Source organism: Lutra lutra, chromosome 1, assembly GCF_902655055.1.
Source record: "Lutra lutra chromosome 1, mLutLut1.2, whole genome shotgun sequence".
NCBI lineage: Eukaryota > Metazoa > Chordata > Mammalia > Carnivora > Mustelidae > Lutra > Lutra lutra.
Window position 1 is genome coordinate 104,036,681 of NC_062278.1, and position 19,534 is coordinate 104,056,214.

The 19,534-nt window shown below is 40.7% G+C and overlaps 1 protein-coding gene and 1 non-coding gene across 3 annotated transcripts in view; one reads left to right on the forward strand and one right to left on the reverse strand.

Moving 5' to 3' along the window:
- USP13 (ubiquitin specific peptidase 13) overlaps positions 1-19,534 on the forward strand; it is a 111,609-nt gene that overhangs the window by 12,475 nt on the left and 79,600 nt on the right. For both annotated transcript variants that reach the window (XM_047731115.1, XM_047731129.1), the window contains exons 2-3: positions 11,232-11,357; positions 18,227-18,287. In XM_047731115.1, coding sequence (XP_047587071.1) covers positions 11,232-11,357; positions 18,227-18,287 — 187 coding nt within the window. The remainder of the gene's footprint in view (positions 1-11,231; positions 11,358-18,226; positions 18,288-19,534) is intronic.
- On the reverse strand, positions 7,816-7,995 carry LOC125090247 (small nucleolar RNA SNORA81). Its single transcript, XR_007124255.1, has one exon. It is a non-coding gene; the product is annotated as a small nucleolar RNA SNORA81 (small nucleolar RNA).

The window sequence follows — 19,534 nt, forward strand, 5'->3', positions numbered from 1 at the left end:
CTGGGGACATGCCCATGTCAGCCTGGGGCAGCCACCTCCCAGGGACTCCAGCTGTCCTTTGGAGTTTGCGAAGTGAAGCTGGTGGGTCCTGCTGGAGCCTCTCTCCTCCCCTTCAGGAGAGCCTGACAGAGCACCTGCCACAAGCTACTTGTGTGGGGTGCTCTCCCTTGCCTTCCCCTTCTGCTTTCCTGGAATGAAACGACCTTAGTAGAAAGGAAGAAACTGCTCTGTTCCCCAAACCTCCATGGTGGCATGTGCTTGCCCATAGCTGCTCACCTGGCTCCTGCCATCAAAGCAACATTTGCTTCTCAGTTGCACCAGGTAGGGTGTGGAGGGCCAGACTGGCCTGGGTTCCCACCCCTCGCCCTACCCGGTTGCTACTTAGTAGCGGTAAGACTTCAACAGGTATCTCAATTTCACTGAATTTCTCTGAGCTTTGGCTTTTCCCTCTGTAGTACCTACCTGGCAGGTTGTTATAATCATGGCTTCCCATTAAACCTACTTAATGCCAGCCATCTCTTTAATGGGATTTAGTTGGGTCGGGGGGAATCCTTTTTTTTTTTTTTTTTTTTTAAGATTTTATTTATTTATTTATTTATTTGACTAGAGAGAGAATATAAGCAGGGGGAATGGGAAAGGGATGTGGGGCTCTATCCCAGGACCCTGGAATCATGACCTGAGCCGAAGGAGACGCCTAACAGCTGAGCCACCTAGGCGCCCCAAGTGGGGGGATCCTTCTGAGAAGAATGTGAAATGGGATTTATAGTGTCTTGGGGTTGCCCAGGAGAGACCACCTGTCCTGGACAATTCTTTTTTTTTTTTTTTTAAAGATTTTATTTATTTATTTGACAGAGAGAGATCACAAGTAGGCAGAGAGGCAGGCGGAGATAGAGGAAGGGAAGCAGGCTCCCCGCTGAGCAGAGAGCCCCACGCGGGACTTGATCCCAGGACCCAGAGATCATGACCTGGGCCGAAGGCAGCGGCTTAACCCACTGAGCCACCCAGGCGACCCTGTCCTAGACAATTCTGCATGAGGCTCTGCCCTGCAGCAGAAGCTTTGGGCAGGAGTTTTTGCTGGCCTCCTTGGAGGGGCCTCTGTTCAGGGCTGTTATTCATACTCAAACCCAGCTTGTGGTGATGGGCGTTTTTCAGGTTAGCTTAGAAACCTAACCCTCATGTTTAATACAGTTTGTCAGGGAAACACATCCTGAAGAAAACCATCTTTTTTTTTTTTTTTAAATGAGAAGAAATGACTGTAAAATGTTTTTACCTTTGACAAGGTGGTTTCTCATTCTCTCTACTTATATGTAAGCTGGGAACTGCTTATGTGGATTGCGGCTTCAGTCTGGCCCTGCCGAAGGTGCTCACCTCAGTGTCCTCACTCCGATTGGATTTATTTTGCATTTTTGCCCTGTGAACCTTGTGGTAGCCGCTCTTCATGCCTTTTGCCAAAATCCTTCCGAGGCTCTTTGGGTGACAGCATCCTCACTGCTTCAAATACCCAGAACAAGGATGTGGTTTTATCCTTAGGAAAAAGGTTCCTAAATGACGGGTTGGGGGAACAGTAAATTTATAGTGTGTCAGAACGTAGCTGTTTGGAGTCTGCCCTTAGCTGTCTGGGTTGGCTGTGCAGCTCGAAGGCATATGTGGGAGTCCTCCGCAGAGAGGAAACTGGCAAACTTGGAGCAAACTGGAAGAATCATTACTGCATCAACACATCTATTTTTTCTTAACACTTTATGGCCACAAGCATGATTTATTGATGTCTGGCAGAGGGGCCTACACTCTCCTGGGATTATATGTCTTTCGTTTTTTCTACTTAGTTTATATAGATAATTTTGTTTCAGTGGATTTGCTGTTGGAGGCAAGGTTTCTGGATTTTGCAAATACTGTATTCTGGAAGTTTTGTTCTACTGGCGAGCTGTTTGAGTGTTTCCTTGCTGTCCAGCCTGTTTTTTGATAGTGCTTTTTGCTCATCCTATTTCCCCTTTCTGAGGACTGCGTGATTGCCCCCCTTGATCTGGAACCTTGTTTTACTTTCTTACTGCCCACTGACTTCCCATGTGCCTGTACTTCATTTTTGCTTTTAAAAACTCTTGTCACTTTGTTTGGCTCTAGAAACCAGACTGTACTGGGGATCTGTCCATTCCACATCTGTTTCATTCAGATGTGGAAGTACCTGGGAGGCAGAATTAATAGGCAGGTGGTTGCTTGATGAAAGCAAGAGTTGAGTAGAGAGAAGTGGGTAATCTTAGCAGTCTAACGAGGAGTTGTCCTTGGTTCTCTCCTTTTTCACACACCCCTGCATCTAATCCATCTTTTTTTTTTTTAAGTTTTTATTTATTTATTTGACAGAGAAAGAGAGCACAAGTAGGCAGAATGGCAGGCAGAGGGAGAGGGAGACACAGGCTCCCTGCTGAGCAGGGAGCCCAAGGTGGGGCTCCATCATAGGACCCTGGGATCGTGACCTGAGCCAAAGGCAGACACTTAACCGACAGAGCCACCAGGCTCCCCTTAATCCACCTTTTTGCTCAGGGGTTCTATCTTAAAATTATAACCTGCATCTGTCAAAGTTTCCCCTTCTTTGACTTCTTGCCACCTCCCCCAGGCTGAGCCACCATCTTGCCTTGTTTAGACAAGGGTTGTCTTAAAGAACTTTCTGTGGTGATGGAATTGTTCTGCATCCGTAGTGTAGTCACCCATAGTCACATGTGACTATTGAGCACTTGCCATGGGTACATTGTATTTGAGAAACCAAACTTCTCATTTAACTAATTTAAATTAATTTAGAGCTAAATATTTTTAGGCAACCAGTGGTTTAATGGGTCTAGACTGCATAATAGCTTCGTGACCATATATTCTCTTGGCTCCCACCCTATAATTCCCTCCAATAGCCAGAGTGATCTTGTAGTAAGATGTAAATGTCATCACAGAACCAACCGTCCTTGTCTTTCTCTCCCTCTGCTGAATCAACTCCTCCTGCCCCACACACCACCAACTTCTCTAACCCCCAGAGAAGACATCACCGCCTCATTCTCCTTCATAGCTTTTCCCACTTCACACAGATGATCTCTCAATCCCCTTTTGTGAACACGGATGTCATCTACCTGGGCTGGGGTACAGTGACCTGACTTTGTTTCATTTCTCTCTTGTCATCACATTCTCATCTGTCTCCCTGAGATTGCACTCTTCATTCCCTCTTTTTACTTGTGTGTTCCCAAATTTCCTGAGCTACACATTTGAGATAATTATTTCAGGTAATCTTAATTACTGTGAATAGCAAGAATATACAGCCCCTTAGAGCTATGAGGTTGATTGTGAAAGCCTAAAGAAAGTTTGGGTTAAGAAAAGGGAACATTTGGACAACTCGCTCGTTCAATCACGCATACATATAATTAGTTCTACACACATTCAGTAAGAAACATTTAATTATTTTTTACTATTATAAAATGAATCAATTTTCCTGAAGAAAAATCCGAAAATGTGAAAGACAACATGAAGAAAACCATCTCGCGTGATGTCTGCATGCAGAGATGACATCCCACGCCGTGCAGGGTCAGAACATTGTGTATTTTGTAATGTCACACCTGCTGTTTTGCTACCTGCTTTTTTTCACTCAGAAATACCTTGCAGAGCTTTTCCTATCAGTAAATATGCATTACAAATCAATCTTCAATGGCTGAAGGGTGTTACAGTTCACGGATGTATAAATTACTAAAGAAATCTGTTCTTGAGCATTCAGGTGATTTACTTTCACTCTTACAAGTAGTTAATTCAGTTCATTTCTTCCTTTTTTTTTTTTTAAATCAGTGTTCTAGAAAATACTGTATTCTTGTCCTTTTCATCTCCCTTTTGCATGGGTGTGTGAGTCACCGCCTTCCTGGGTGTTAGTATGTAATTTGTCCTGGACATGGATTTGTTGTGACTCCATCTACCTACATCATGTTTCTCTTTGTGGCAATGACCGCTTGTTTTCCACACGGTTCTGTGGTTATAAAAACAAGTGTTACGAAGCGACTCTGTTTCCTGAGTGCACTGCTCACACAGGCTCGCTCTCCCTTCCTGTCTTCCAGCGGAGGCTGGTCTCCAAGAACACACCATCGTAAACAAAGTTCTCTGAACACCTACTGATTGACAATGTGGTGTATTTTTATTTAAAATGACTGTTCACTTGCTATTCTGAAAACATGTAACCTTGACCTTTATATTCGCCTTGATTTTAATGTTCTTTTAAAAGGCAGTGGTGTAAAAAAAGTTGTCTTTGTCCTTGATGTTACTTCTGAATAGTATGTAGGCTAATACAGTGTAAAGTAATAAATGAACGGCTGTGTGTATATCATATTTATATCAAAATGCTTTGAAGACTGGGAGCTTCCAATGTTGCTTTTCTCTCATGGTTTGATTGTGGGGTGGGAGATCGTAGGGGATCATTATAGAGTTTTAGGGAAGCCCTGAATAGTATTTCTTGGCTTCTTGTGATTTCAGGTTTCTTAATCAAGTCTTACATGTTGGTCAAGTTTCTGTTTAGTGCATCATGAAAATGATCACTAGAATCTTATTTAGCTAAGAGCTTGCAGAGAAGCGCACACCGGCCTTTCTTGCCTGGATGACCCCCGCAAGTAGAAGCTAGATAGGGTCTAAGGTAGGATGGGATGTGGACATGGCAGCCACTGTCCTGAAGAACCAGTGAAGCTGGCTTGGTCACAGAAAGTAGGGGAGCTAGGGTCATGGGGTTCAAGTGTCCAAGCTGCTGAGAGCCTGGCTATAGCTGAACAAACCTGAAAAACTAGTGTTCCTGCAGATGCCAGAGGCTGTTTTTCTATGCATGGCCATCAGCTTTCTTTCGGTGATCCTCATTTTTTAGTTTTGTCCAAGACTTGAAATGGAGCCTGTGGTCTAAAGGGTCTTAAATACAGATCAGAAGGGCACTGGACATCAGTTCCAGAGAGGGACTAAACTCTGTGACTGAATGACAAAGGCCGGCACAAGCTTTGCCACTCAGTCCATAAATGTTTCTTCAGTTCTGCTCTGTACCAGGTACTGTTGTTGGAATTAAATAATGAACATGATGTGATTTCCCTGCCCTCCAGGATCGAATGTGTGATTCAGGATCTGAACCTGGTGGCCTCAAACGAAGAAAGCCTGGGTTTCTCACAGCCATAGATTTCAATGACTGAGATATTAACCGTCATGAAATACAAAAGTAGATTTGGGGTTCAGAACCAGCAGCACAGGGTGATGAGCCAGGGGACATGGGACTTGGTCATGGGCACAGGCTGGCAGGTGGACAAGTGGACAGGCGTGGGATCTGGGAGCTTGTACAGTCATGGAGGCTTTGGTGTATGTAGCTGGTTTTGGTGTCAGCTGCTCTGAAGGTTTGGGGCCTGACCCAATGTCTCTGAAGGTCCTCGGAGTGACGCTTTCTTGACTATGAGATATTCTTAGAAGTGTCCTGTCCTGAGCAGTTCTAAGAATGGGGAGTGGACATGGCAACCAAGTAGCTCTAGGCCAGTGCTACTCAAGTGTGGTCAGCTGACTGGTTCCAAGAGGTAAGTACAAATATTGAGAGTAAGCATTTAGAAATTTCTATGGCAACTTGACATTGTAGCCACATCAAAGTGTGTGGGCAGCAGATTAGTTTGTTTGAACAACATATAAACCCATTTGAGTTTTGTGGGACTTAACACATGGGAGTAAGTTCACATCTGGCGGGAGCCGGGACTAGTCACGTGCAGTGGAGTCACGTGCCTTTCCTTAATGAGTAGAACCAAAACGAAACACAACACAAAATAATCTGGTCTTTCATGATAGTAGTTCGACAAACACTTCTTTGGACACAGCACAAAGGTAAAGGGAGATAAGGCTGTGAGCCCCAAGGTGAAGAACTTAAATATAAAACCACTGATGACATTCCAGCTTCATTTCAGGTCTTGGTCAGTGCACAGACTTCCCTTTCTCTGTTCCCTTTCCTCCTTGTCATCAGCATGTGTTTTTTCCATGAACTTTATTTTTCTGTGCATGTTATATACAGTTCTATACTACATCCTATATACATGACATTCAATTCATAGTATTTACTCAGCCATGAAAAAGAATGAAATCTTGCCATTTGCAATGATGTGGATGGAACTGGAGGGTATTATACTAAGCGAAGTAAGTTAATCAGAGAAAGACAATTATATGATCTTACTCATATGTGAAATTTAAGAAGCAAAACAGAGGATCATAGGGAAAGGAGGGGAAAAAATAAAACAAGATGAAAACAGAGAGGTAGACAAACCATAAGAGACTCTTAACCATAGAAAACAAAATGAGGGTTGCCGAGCGGAGGTGGTTGTGGGGGGAGGGATGATCAGGTGATGGACATTCAGGAGGGCACATGATGTAATGAGCATGGGCTGTTATATGCAACTGATGAATCACTAATTTTATCCCTGAAACTGGTACTACACTATATGTGAACTAACTTGAATTTAAGAAAATCTTGAAAAAAAGAAAAACAAGAAAAATAACATTATAATATTTTGTTGTGCCACAAGTTCTTAGCTCCTCTGTTTGGGAGATTTTTTCCTCTTATAAATAGTGCATCTGTGAATATTTTTGTGCACATTAGATTTTTTCCCTCTTTCTTTTGGGTTCCTGCAGTCTTGTACTCAAAGGAGAACTACTGTGTTAAAGGGTCGTAGTTGTATTGATCTCTAGAAAGATGAAGCCAATTTATATTGTGAGAGTATATATATACAGGTTTTCTCTGTGGCTTCAGGCCTTGTAATTTTAATACTTTTTGCTAGTTTAGTAATCATACACTTGCCTTGAGATTGTTTTAATATGCTTATTACTTCAGGAGGTAGTGAGAATGTGATGATTTGGTTTTAATATTTTCTCACAATTAAAACTAAACAAACTTAAAAACTTACCAAGTTGAACCTGAATGCTGACATCTTGTAATTTTATCAATTTTTACATAATTTGGATATGAACTTTTCTTCATTGTACTTTACATATTTCCTCATTGTGTTATGATTGGTTTTCTATTTGTTTCATTTTTTTCCTCCTGTGGTGTAAAACTTGTTCATCAGTGTTTACATTTTTATACTCAACTATACCATCTCTGTATCCTATATTTTCTTGGCCAGAAATGATTTTCCCCTTCATAAGTGGAATAAATATGCCCTTCTCTTCTTTTCTAGTTTTTTAAATGCTTATCTCTTGGAGTTCTCTGGACTTTATACCAGTGTTTGGTATAAGATGTGGATTGATGTTAATTTTATTGTATACTGATGTCTAACTGTCCCATTAACTTTTATCAGTGATTACCCCCCATTTTTCTGTTTCTTGTGGTTTGACATATATTAAGCAGTTAACGTAGAATGAATATATTTTTGGAACTTTATGGATATGAAAAAAATTTATTTAAAAAAAACTACTGCAATATATCTGAATTTCATTTGTAACCTGTTTTAATTTAATAAAGTGCTCTACTATTATCTCTTGAGAAAAGCATTATTTTGTATTTATGCTCTTATTCTTTGAGTTGTGTTTCACTGTCAATTGGTAGTTTTCTAACTTGCATGATTTCTTTCTTTAAATTTTTTAATTTTTTTAGAGAGGAAGAGAGAAAGTGTGGTGAGGGTGGGGGAGGGGCAGAGAGAGAAGGAGAGAGAGAATCTCAAGCCAGACTCTGAACTGAACTCCCTGAGCTTGACATGGGGCTTGATTTCACAACCCTGAGATCATGACCTGAGCTGTATCAAGAGTTGGTTGCTCAAACTACTGAGCCACTCAGGCGCCCCCTATTTTTATTTTTTTCTAAAGACATAGTGCATCCCATCTTAAGACAAAGACACTGGGCATTAAGAGAGAGGCTCACCCCAGTCTTAACACTCTAGTGCAGTTCCTTCCTGTTCTTCTTGTATGTACTTTGCTAGCATCATTACAAAACCCAAGATGTGATCTAGTTTCTGCAATTTTAGAACAGTATTTATATAAATAAAGTTCTGTCCGATTTCGTGGCTGCACTTTTGGACACGGAAAGGCAAGTGCTTTACGGTATTTCCCGGGACACTAATCTTAGTGGGCGTGTGGCTGGTTAAATAGAGCAGGAGATTGAGGGTTTGAAAACCAAGAGTTGCCTCAGCTCTGATCCCAGGCTAGCAACCAAAGGAATTGGGAGAGACTTGTCAGCATGGTCTTGTCATCATTCGTGGAAGAAGCTGTTCAAAGCACATGACATGGAATGGACATGAAAGAGTCTTTGGACATGAAAGAGTCTTATAGGACCAATACGTAGACATTAAGATGGGAAGAGGGAAGAAAGCATGGGTCATTAGACAGAAGTGTCTGTTTGTTCTTTATAGGGTAGCTTTCGAAGGGATCTGTGTCTCAGTGCTTCCTGAAGTTTTAGCACCGCTGACACGTCCTATGGTAGCACCTCCCTCTCAGAGCTGCTGATGGACATGGCATGTGGGATGGAGGATACCCCAGGATGTTTTTCATAGAATCCTTCCCTGTGTGGGGCTAAAGCATTTTCCTCTCAGGTTATAGACTTTTTGACACTATCAGGTGACTCTAGAAATTGCGAATGAATGTTTGGGGTATATTAAATTTTTTATCAATTGCCCTAATAAGTCAAAAACTCTTGGCAATGAAATTAGCAAAGACTCTATGACTGTTTTAGAGATTACTTCACAAACTCTTGCGTTTACAGCTATCCTGTATTTTTCTCCAGAAAAATGCTGTACTTGAACATTTTTCATCTTCCACTAGCTAATTCCTTGGTTCTCCTACTAGTTGCTTAATATATTTTTTTCTGATAAATCAGTATTTTTTGCCTCCAGCCAGTGTGGCTGTCAGACTCACTGTTTTCTTCCTTGTGCTTATTTCCCCCAATTATACAATAGTTGAGATGATAGGAGGTACATGTGGCACATAGAACTGTAGCTCATAATAAATAATTGCGCTTGTTTATGTAATGCTTTATAGCATGGAATGTATCTCAACCCCTTTGAACTTAATGAAACCTGTCAGATGGGAATTATTGCAGCAGACATGCTTATGAAGGAAAATATGAGGCTCAGAGACTGAATGACAACCTTTAGGCCACAGAGCTATTAGTGGCAATTCAGGACCCTGGTTCCAAATCTCATATTTTCCCCGGTATATCTTTTGGTTTGAATTCTTTTTGACTGAATTACATTTTTGACCGAATTACATTTCGTTGGAAGAGAATGGAAATGTTATTTTTCAAAATCACAATATGTGGAGCTGAATTTAATGGGCTTAATGAAAAACTGACCATTATAATGATGCCAAGTTTTTTAAGGGTTATGACTATACAAAAAGCATGTATATTGAAAACTTCTGAAAGGATTTAATCTGTTGATCAAGTGAATATATGTTGCTTCTAGTTGAGAAACTTTTCTAGTTTTATTCAAATGATCTCATTCAAAGAGAAAAAGTTATCCAGAAGCACAAGCTAAATAACTCTGTCTTTTCTGAATGCTATTTTATAGTCAAGTTTTAAAAATTTCATTTGCAAGATGTTTGTTGCCAAAGTATAAAATTGAAATTGATTTTTGCCTATAAACCTGTATTCCAAGACCCTGGCTAAATTCATTGATTAGTTTTACTAGTTAGTAGTTTGTAGATTTTTAAGAATTTTCCATATAGACTATAATGTTATCAACAAATTGAGACCATTTTACCTCTTTCTTTGTGATCTCTATGCTTTTTTTGTTTTCTTGCCTCATGCAATATATTTGTTCCGATAATAGGCACGTATCTGAACTAATGCTGCTATAATATCCTCATTGTGATAAAACTTATTTATATCTGGGTTATTAACCATAGATACAGTGTTGGAGAATTTTATTAGAAATTTTAAAAAGATACAATCTTGAGTTATTGGAACTTAAAAATTATTTTTCATATATTTGTAGGAACATCAGTGTCTGTTTTGATATTGAATTTGTGTTCTACTGAAATGTAATGTAAGGAATTTTGATAGGTACTTGTTGGTAATTCTGATAGATTTTTTAAGAATTGTTTTTAAAAATTATTTGGTTACTTTAAAAAAAAATTATTTGGTTAAGTGAGACTGACAAGAGCTTAATAAAAATGCACTTTCATTGAGGAAAGGATGGCTTATTTTATAGTTTTTATTTATTTATTTAAATGAGGGGTGGAAAGGGAGGGGCAGAGGGGAGAACCTCATGTAGACTCTGTGCTGAGCCCAGAGTCCAATGTAGGGCTCTGTCTCATGAACCAGAGATTATGACCTGAGTCGAAACCAAGAGTCACATGCTCAACCAATTGAGCCAGCCAGGTGCCCCAAGGATGGTTAATTTTATAGGCAAAATTTACACAGAAGCATATTAAACAAAGTGAGAAAAAGAGGAGAGGTGAAATTGGGATAGAAACTCAAGCATCTAAAATGTGAACAATATCCTTGACTGTTCATTATGCCAGGATGTCTGTAATTAAATAATATCTGAAATGTGGCCTAGAAGGATAAAAAGAGAAATGGCTTTAGTTTAACTGACACTTTCAAGCCTTGTGAACTTGGGTAAGTAACTTACTTACCCTTAGTTCTTTTTTTAAACTGCAAAATGGAAATGATAATATTGTCAGAATCTGAAATAATGTATGAGAAGCACCTGGCACTCATTAGCATGCAAAAATATGTTGCTAGGCTTATGATAGGACTCCATCCTATCATAATTTACTCATTAAGTTATTAGTGGCTTATTAAATTGTCCTAGTTTATTAATGGTACCATCAAATATCATGTGTCACTGAAGGAAGGGAAGAATATCTTTGAATTGAATTGTCCTGCTAAAAGAGTATAGAACTTTCTGTTCCTGGAGACTTACATTGATCAGTGAAGAAGAATGATTGCTGTGCTGGTAGTTGGATCAATTGCCAAGCTTCTCCTTCCCTTATTGTCCTTTACACCAGTTTGGAGAGTCAGACAAGCATGTTTATTTCCCAGGGCCTCTGAGGCTCTCCTGAGGGGGAGACTGTGTGCAGCTGTCCGGGAGCACCTGGAACTCGGGGTTGGGACGGGAACTCCTCTTGTGGGTGGAGGGTCATCACAGGGGACTGTGACGGCCAGGTGGCCTTTTTCTGGGTCTTGTCTTCACCGATCACCCTTCTTCCCTTCACCTTTTTTGTATCTAAATGACTTGGCAAGGTATCTTTGGTTAATTTTGTCGCCTGTCTCTTTCTCCTAGAATTCTGAAGGTGGACTCTATGTATGCATGAATACATTTTTGGCCTTTGGAAGGGAACATGTTGAAAGACATTTTCGAAAAACTGGACAGAGTGTATACATGCACCTGAAAAGACACGTGCGAGAGGTGAGACACACGCTGGGAGAACTGGCCTTGGTATCTTTCCTGGAACGTTGTCGCGCAGTTCATTATCACCTGGAGGGTTTTCTCTGCCCACGTGATTTCTGATGCCTTTTGGTGATGGGAGGCAGAAGCATGACCCTTGGCAGAAATTCATAGATTTCCCCCAAACTCTACCTTACCCAGTTTAATTTTTCTCTTCCTCTGAATTTCTCGTTAGTGTTAACCAGACATGAGTTAACTGAAGGAAAAAAAAATGAAGTAAAAAATACAGACAAGTACACAAAATAATTTCAGAAATCTCCAAATCAGAAATAAAAAAAAATTTGGATATTTTTGCTTCAGACTTCTTATTTATTATATATTTCTTTTGAGCAAGAGAAAGTGCTTTCCTGAAAGCTCAAGTTCCTTTTGATTCCCTTCCGAGTAGTAACCATGGCTGCAAATTTGTTCTCATTCCTATGTACATCATTATATTTTATTTATGTACGGATAGTCATGAACAATATATGGAAGGACTTTATGTGTTTTTAAGGTGTAGGTAAAGACTATCATGCTGTTACATATAATTCTGTGTAGAGCATTCCCTTTTCAGATTGTTCTTGAAAGCTGTTCATGTTCCAGTGCGTCAGAACATACTTAATTCATTTTATGGTTTGTTTGTTATTCCCTCTTATGAGTGCCTTGTCATTTATTATCCTGCTGTCCTACAGATGAACATTTAGACAGTTCCCTTTTTTTTTGTTTCTACAAATGATGCAACCATTAACTATTTGGAAGTGGTAATGCTGGTGTGTGGGTGTGTTTATCTTCGTTTTGGCAAGGTATTGACAAAAATCCCAGTGCGGTTGCCCCCATTTATACTCCTGTCTGCACTGATTACCAAATCCTGTTTTCTTACATCGTCACAAACACTTGGTCAGACTTTTGATATTTGCCAATCTAATGGTTGCAAAGTGGCATGTAAATAATTGGCATTTCCTTCCTCAAGGGTCAAACATCTTCATATATGTCTACTGGCCATCCTGGTTTTCTCTTCTCTGATTTTTTTCCCTTATGGTCTGTGGCTTCACTTTTTGTTTCACTTATGAATTATTGTTTATAGAAGTTTTGAATTTGATGTTAGATTTATTAAACTTTTCCCTTATGAATTGTGCCTTTTGTATCTTATCGATGAAGTTGTTTCCCAACTCAAGGTCATAATGATACTTCTTTTAATACTTTTGTTTTTGAAGTGCACATGTGTTTGCATTAGCATATGTGTGTTTTGACGTTTTTGGATTTTAATCCACCTATAGTTTATTGTATTTGTATGAAGTATGGGAATCTGTTTTTTATTTTCCTTACTAGTAACAAGTTATCCTGCTCTTACTAGAGTAGTGCAGTCTTTCTCAATGATTTATAGCACCATCTTTTTTTACATTTTAACTGGGCATTCATACTTGGGTCTGTTTTGGGGCTCTTGGTTCTTTTCTGTTGATCTTATTTTTCTGTCTCTGCACTGGTGCAGCAAGCCTGGGTATCTGGTAGCACAAGCACTTTTACCAGAACTTTTCTGGGTTTAGACATTTGTTTTTCTATGTAGATTTTAGAATCAGTTCAACTAGTATAAAAATTCCTGTTGAGATTTTGAGGATATCACAGTGAATTTGGAGATTACTCTATAATCCACAACAGCGGGTAAACTCCAGGAGGGCAGGGATTTTTGTCTGTTTCGTTCAGTTCCATGTCTTCAGCCGTTAACAATCCCAGGACATAGTAGGTGTTTCAGAAATATTTATTGAATGTGAGTATTCAAAATGACATACCTCTCTGTTTATTCAGTTCTCTTTTGTCTCCTTCAGTACTGTTTTGTAATTTTCAATAAAAGAGCTTGTATTTTGTGAGTTTTTTTTTAGGTTATCTGTAATTTTTGTAACTATCGTTACTGCTAATTTTTACTTCTTCTGGTATTTTAATTGGTTACTGATAATGTTTGGGGATGTTATTAAAATTCAGATATTGATTTTTATAGTTAGCAGTACTCTTCAGCTTTCACTTCAGTCCTAATAGTCTGTAGACTGTGTTGGAACTTCTAAATAGTAAATGCTGACTTGAAGTTCATCTGATCATTCGCCTTAGCCCACCTAATATGTTCTCTGTTTAAGTTCCAGACAAAGGAGAGATCCCCAAATTGGACAGTGGGCAGAGTAGGAGGAAGAGGAGGAAGAAAGGCCAGGAGGTCAGATAAACCATCAACTCAATGATTAGCTTTAAAAAAATCTAATGTTGGCCTGATAGTACATGATTTATATTCACTGCTCCCGTTATGTGGGACCTAGCAATTCTTATGAGGTACGCTTTGTCCCGGACATATGTCTTAGTGTAAAATGATGAAGTTTTAGGAAACTGGGGGGAGAGGGGAAGGAAATGAAACCAAGGCCCAGAGGCTTGAGATAACTTGATCCCAAAGCTAGTGGTAGAATTGCAGAGTGCTGGTAATCTTGAGCAGTTAGCTGTGCCTCTGAAATTTTCAGTTAAATATTTCACTCTGTGACCACAACCCTCTCTCAGTTTAGCTCTCATTTATTCTGATTTCACTCTGTTGTTTTCCCTCCTTGCAGTCTGCAGGCCTGTGACTGGTCCAGGTGACCACTTTCCCTGTTTGTTGGGTGGGACTGCTTCTCAGGGCTTAAAATGTACTGTTACCACTGGTGCCTCAAGGGACACTTATCCCCTTGTCTTGCCTCCTTAACTGTCCCGAGAACTCTGGTTAGTCATGCTGTCAGTCTCATCCTGGCTTCTGGGAGCACATTATGAGCAATCCTGCACCACCGTGGTCTGGGCCATGTCAGACTCCTGGCCTCCCCCTTCCGCTGGGCTGACTCACTGCCCAGCAAACCTGGCCTGTAGCTTCTTCCACTCCAGACTCCAGATGTCATCCTCAGTGCCCTACCAGGGCCTCCCTCATCATCCTCAGAGAATGACTTGACTTGTATGTCCCTGAGAAAACAGGGACCTTGGACAGGAATTACTGAACATCTGTCTTGCCTCCTGGGAACTCCTTGCCTCTGGTTCCCATATCCCAGCAGAAAGCTATGTTCTCTCTGTCCTCACAGCTCTGTTTCCTCCCCAGAAACTTGCTTCTTCCTTAATTCCCTTTTCTTCAACATCTCCCTCTTCTGGCTTTTTTCTCCCACCTTAAATAAGAACACACCACAAAACTGTCCCTGTAATTTGTGTCCTCCTCTGGTCATCCCGTCCCTCAGATAAAGTGTCTTTAACAGCTTTCCTGTTCCGTTGCTGGAAGTTCAGCATTGCCATCGGGTAAGTCTTCCTGCTAAACCAGCTGGAACTATTGGGGCTGTAGTGACCGCGCATGGTCAGGCTTGGTGGATACGTTTCAACCCTGATTTTACTTGACTTTTTGAGTATTTGAACTTGTTTCCATCTTGGAACTGCTCTTCTGCTTTCTTTGGCACCATTCTTTCCTGGCTTCCTTCTGTTTTTCAGGCTGCCTTTTCTGACTTTGTCTCACTAGCATCTCTTCATTCATTCACTCCTTAGCGCACTTCCTAAGGTGCCTTTTTTTTTTTTTTTAAGATTTTATTTATTTATTTGCAGACAGAGATCACAAGTGGCAGAGAGGCAGGCAGAGAGAGGAAAGGAAGCAGGCTCCCCGCTGAACAGAGAACCCAATTCGGGGCTCGACCCCAGGACCCTGGGATCATGACCTGAGCCAAAGGCAGAGGCTTTAACCCATTGAGGCACCCAGGTGACCCCCTAGGGTGCTTTTTGACCATCTTTCTCTGGAGCTGCTCTTCCTCATCAGTGTTGTCCATTGCCTTGTTTAATCACTGTCTCTGAACTGATGACTTCCTAATCAGTGTCTCTCCAGAGCCAAAGACCTGACCATCTGACTGATGTGGCTTCTCCTACTAACACCTCATAGGTACTTCAAGCCCAGTGTGCTCACACTCAATGAATAATCCTCTTTCTCAGAGTTTTCCTTCATCTTGAATTCTAAAGACCTGGAAATCTTTTCGATTCTTCTTTCATTCCATGGTTGGTTGGTGACCCAAATCTAGTTATTTGGACCTCCCAAATGGCTCTGAAGTCCATCTGGTCCTCTCCATCCTGCTGTTTTTGCCTAAAAGCTCCTTATCGCTTAAAAGGACTAATGCTTTTGCTTCCTGACTTATCTTTTCTTCAAACTTGACGCCTTCCTTCCCACCTAATGTGCATGCTGCACTCCGAGTGATGTTTTCAAATGCACATGTCTGTGTATCTGTGGGACTCAGAAGCTTAAATTTCTGGTATCTCCCTTTGTTGCAGGATGAAGACTTTTTTTTTTTTTTTTTTTTTTTTTTTTTGCATGAGATTATAACGCCTTCCATAATCTGGCCCCTTCTAGCCTTTCTGACTCTACTTTTACTCCACCAGCTTTGTGCTTTAGGTATATCAAACCACCTCTTCCTGAAATATACTATGATTCATACCTTTGTACATGCTGTTTATTTTTCCTCTCTGGGATGTCTGATTCCTCTCATACCTGTTGTATTCTCTGTGATCAGTATATCCATCTGTCTATCCATCATCTATCTATCCATCCATCATCCATCCATCCATCCATTTATCTTTCCATTTATCTGCCTATTCCTCCCTCTTTCCCTCCCTCCCTTCTTTCCTTCCTTCCTTAACTTCCTTCCTGCATTAATCATTCATCCATCCATCCATCATCCATCCATCCATTGAACAAATATTTGCTAAGCAGCTGCTAAATGCCAAACATGCTGCCCTTCTTACCTGCCCACAATTTTCACCTCTGGAAATGTCATTTCCTCCTTATGATCCTGCCTTTTTCACATATCCCTTAATACTCACCAGATCTATTGTGCTATTTGTATGCATAAATGTTCCCCTGCTTTGCTGGTGGAGTTCTCAAGGGATGGACCATCTCTGCATTCATTTTGCAGTCTCAGGAGCCTCACAGAGCCTGACCCATGGGCACAGTCATGTTTGATGACTGAGAAGTTCCTGTTTCTCAAACCCTGTTGATTTCTAGTGGAGACTGAGGCAGGCACAGAGGTGATGGTCTTTGGAAGGAAAACCTAGTGGATTTTTTTGTTTTTGTTTTTCCTGAAAGGAAGTAGATCTAATCCATGTCTAAGGTGTGGATGGCAGAATCAGGGAGAGCCTCGTTTTCTAACAGGTGCTCAGGTGGCCCCTGTCCTTCTTTCTCCCTCCACCATCCTGCAGGAGTGGAGGAGACAGTGAGGTCGGGACGATTAAAAGCTGCCATAAACATTGGTAGAGAGATTCCAAGTGACCTCCAGGATTGGTTTATTTCATCCCTTTTTTGAGGCAGGCATGTGGTGGGGAGAGGAAGAGCATCTCGGAGACCTTGGAGGAGAGGGATTCCAAGAGAGGGGACATGAAATTTGGCATGAGTATTTGGAGAGACAGGTTTTTGAACTAAAGTGTTCAATCATTTTCACATGCCTAAGATGTGAACTATAAACGTATAGTAGAAGCTATAAAAACTTAATGTGAGAATCATAAAGATGAGTCAGCCTTCAATGCCAAATAATAAAATGTGGCAAAGGAGACTTAAGACTGATAAGGGAACAGACTAAAGCAGCACTAAGGCCTTGATGTTGCCAAAACTCGTGGCTACTTGGAAAGATGCTGGTCTTTGACCCTCACACCATGGTATGCGGAAATGTATTCTTTTCTAATAACTGAGAGGACAAACAAGGTGGAAATAAGATTTTGGCCATTTGAAACAAAAAAAAATTAGAAAAAAATTTTATTTATTTGAGAGAGAGAGAGTGCATGATCCGGGGGGAGGGGCAGAGGGAAAGGGAGAAGCAGACTTCCTTCCGAGCAGGGAGCTCGACTCAGGGCTCACACCTGGGACCCTCGGACCATGCCCTGAGCTGAAGGCAGACGCCTAACTGACTGAGCCACCCAGGCGCCCAAAACAAAAATTTTTATAATCCGATTTGAGGGTAAAATTTTGTGTGTGTCAGAAGGGTAAGGAATGATTTCTTTAGCTTAACCACTTGATGGGCATTTATTTCATTTCTGCCAGGGACTTCCACCAGAGGTAGAAAATACACGAAGCCTCGGATGGCAGCTAGCCATTGGCTGGTGCTCCAGAAATGTTCAAGGAGGTTAGACTGAGATTTAATATGACCAGACTATCAGTGACTGCTTATCAGGATTTATTAGCTCTTTCAACAGTGATTGTTGTGCATGCCCAGGACCAAGCACAGGGACCTAGTGGGTAGCAGGGGAATAAGAGAAGAAGAGCCTTGGGGTGCCTGGGTGGCTCAGTGGGTTAAGCCGCTGCCTTTGGCTCAGGTCATGATCCCAGGGTCCTGGGATCGAGTCCCGCATCGGGCTCTCTGCTCGGCAGGGAGCCTGCTTCCCTCTCTCTCTCTGCCTGCCTGCCTCTCTGTCTACTTGTGATCTCTCTCTGTCAAATAAATAAATAAAATCTTTAAAAAAAAAAAAAGAGAGAGAAGAAGAGCCTTCCCTCCAGGAGCCAGCATAATTCCAGCACTGGGCATGGACTCCAGTCTCTTGGAAGCATGTGCCAATTGGAAGTTGAAATGTCTAGTTCACCTTGATCCCTGGTTCCATTTCCTTTTCCAGAGGTGCTGTCTTGATAACTTGGTGAAAATAATCAGGTAGAACAATAGCATTGCCCTTCACCTGCCTCCAGTGACCTGGTCAAGTTCTGGTTTATTCTGGAATCTCTAGTCTAGGTTGAGAATTTCCTCTTGGCCTTTTGTTAAAATCCGAGAACCTATGAGATGTACTCCCCCACCCCTTCCCCTTTGTCTATTCTATAGGCTGCATTTTAAAACAATCTCTTGTTTTCTTTTCAGAAGGTAAGAGGGGCATCTGGTGGAGCGTTACCAAAAAGGAGGAATTCCAAGATTTTTTTAGGTAATGTAAATAATTATCAATAGTGTGCCCAGATTTTGTGTGGTGTGTGTGTGTGTGTGTGTGTGTGTGTACATGCTTGTTTAATTTGGAATAGTAGTTATTTATTGCTCTACAATTTAATGATAAGAGGAAACCATTTACCTTGTGATGACCTGCCTCTGTTTTGTGTTTACCTAGTGGTGAAGGATGCTTCTAGCACTCTTAGAGTTGGGTTTAGTGTTCTAAAGCAATTATACTTACAGTGACTGGAGAGTCATTATGATTCTGCTTCTGCTCTCTTTTTTCACTGCCTTGAAAGTAGAGACTTTTTAAAAAAAATATTAGTTCAACTACAGACTTTATTCAGATTTCTCCATTTTTCCCCCACTAATGTCCTTTTTTTAGGACCCCATGTTGTATTTAGTTGTCATTTTAAAAAATTTTTTTAAATTTATTATTATTATTTTTTATAAACATATAATGTATTTTTATCCCCAGGGGTACAGGTCTGTGAATCGCCAGGTTTACACACTTCACAGCACTCACCAGAGTTGTCATTTTTAAAAATCATAGCTAATCTTTGATAGTTCCTCAGTCTTTTTTTTTTTTTTTTGTCTTTAATAATTGTGACACTCTTCAAGACTACTGGCTAGTTATTCTGTAGAATGTTCCTCAACTTGGATTTGTCTGATGTATCCTCCAAAGTCTGAGGTAATGCATTTTTGGCAGGAGCACCACAGAGGTGATGTGCCCTCCTCAGTACATGATATTGGGGGTCATGTAATGCTGAGATGTCATCCTATTGGTGTGTAACCTTTATCCCTTGTTGAGGTGATTTCAGCTGGGTTTCTCCACTGTGATGATACAGTGTAATTAATAAATACTTTGGGAGTAATACTTTGAGTCTATGCTAGTATCTGGTTTCTCCTCAAAGTTTTGCACATGACTTATATCATCCGTCCATGGATCTTGCCTGCAGCAATGATTACTGTGGTGTGTGCCTCACAGTGATTTTCTTCTCCCTCATTCAGAAAAGCCAGTTTTGTTCATGCAAATGAGTACCAGTTTCTGTACCATGTCATCATGCTCATTTTTCATATTAAACTTCTGACATGCTTTTGCCAGGAGAAAAAGGGACTTGATAATTTTTGACCAAGTAAGTTTATATTCCTAAATGCCTAGGATTATTGTTTGAAAGAAATATCAAAATCATTTGCATGTTATGATTTCATTTTGGTAAAATTATACACACGATATATGTGTGTATG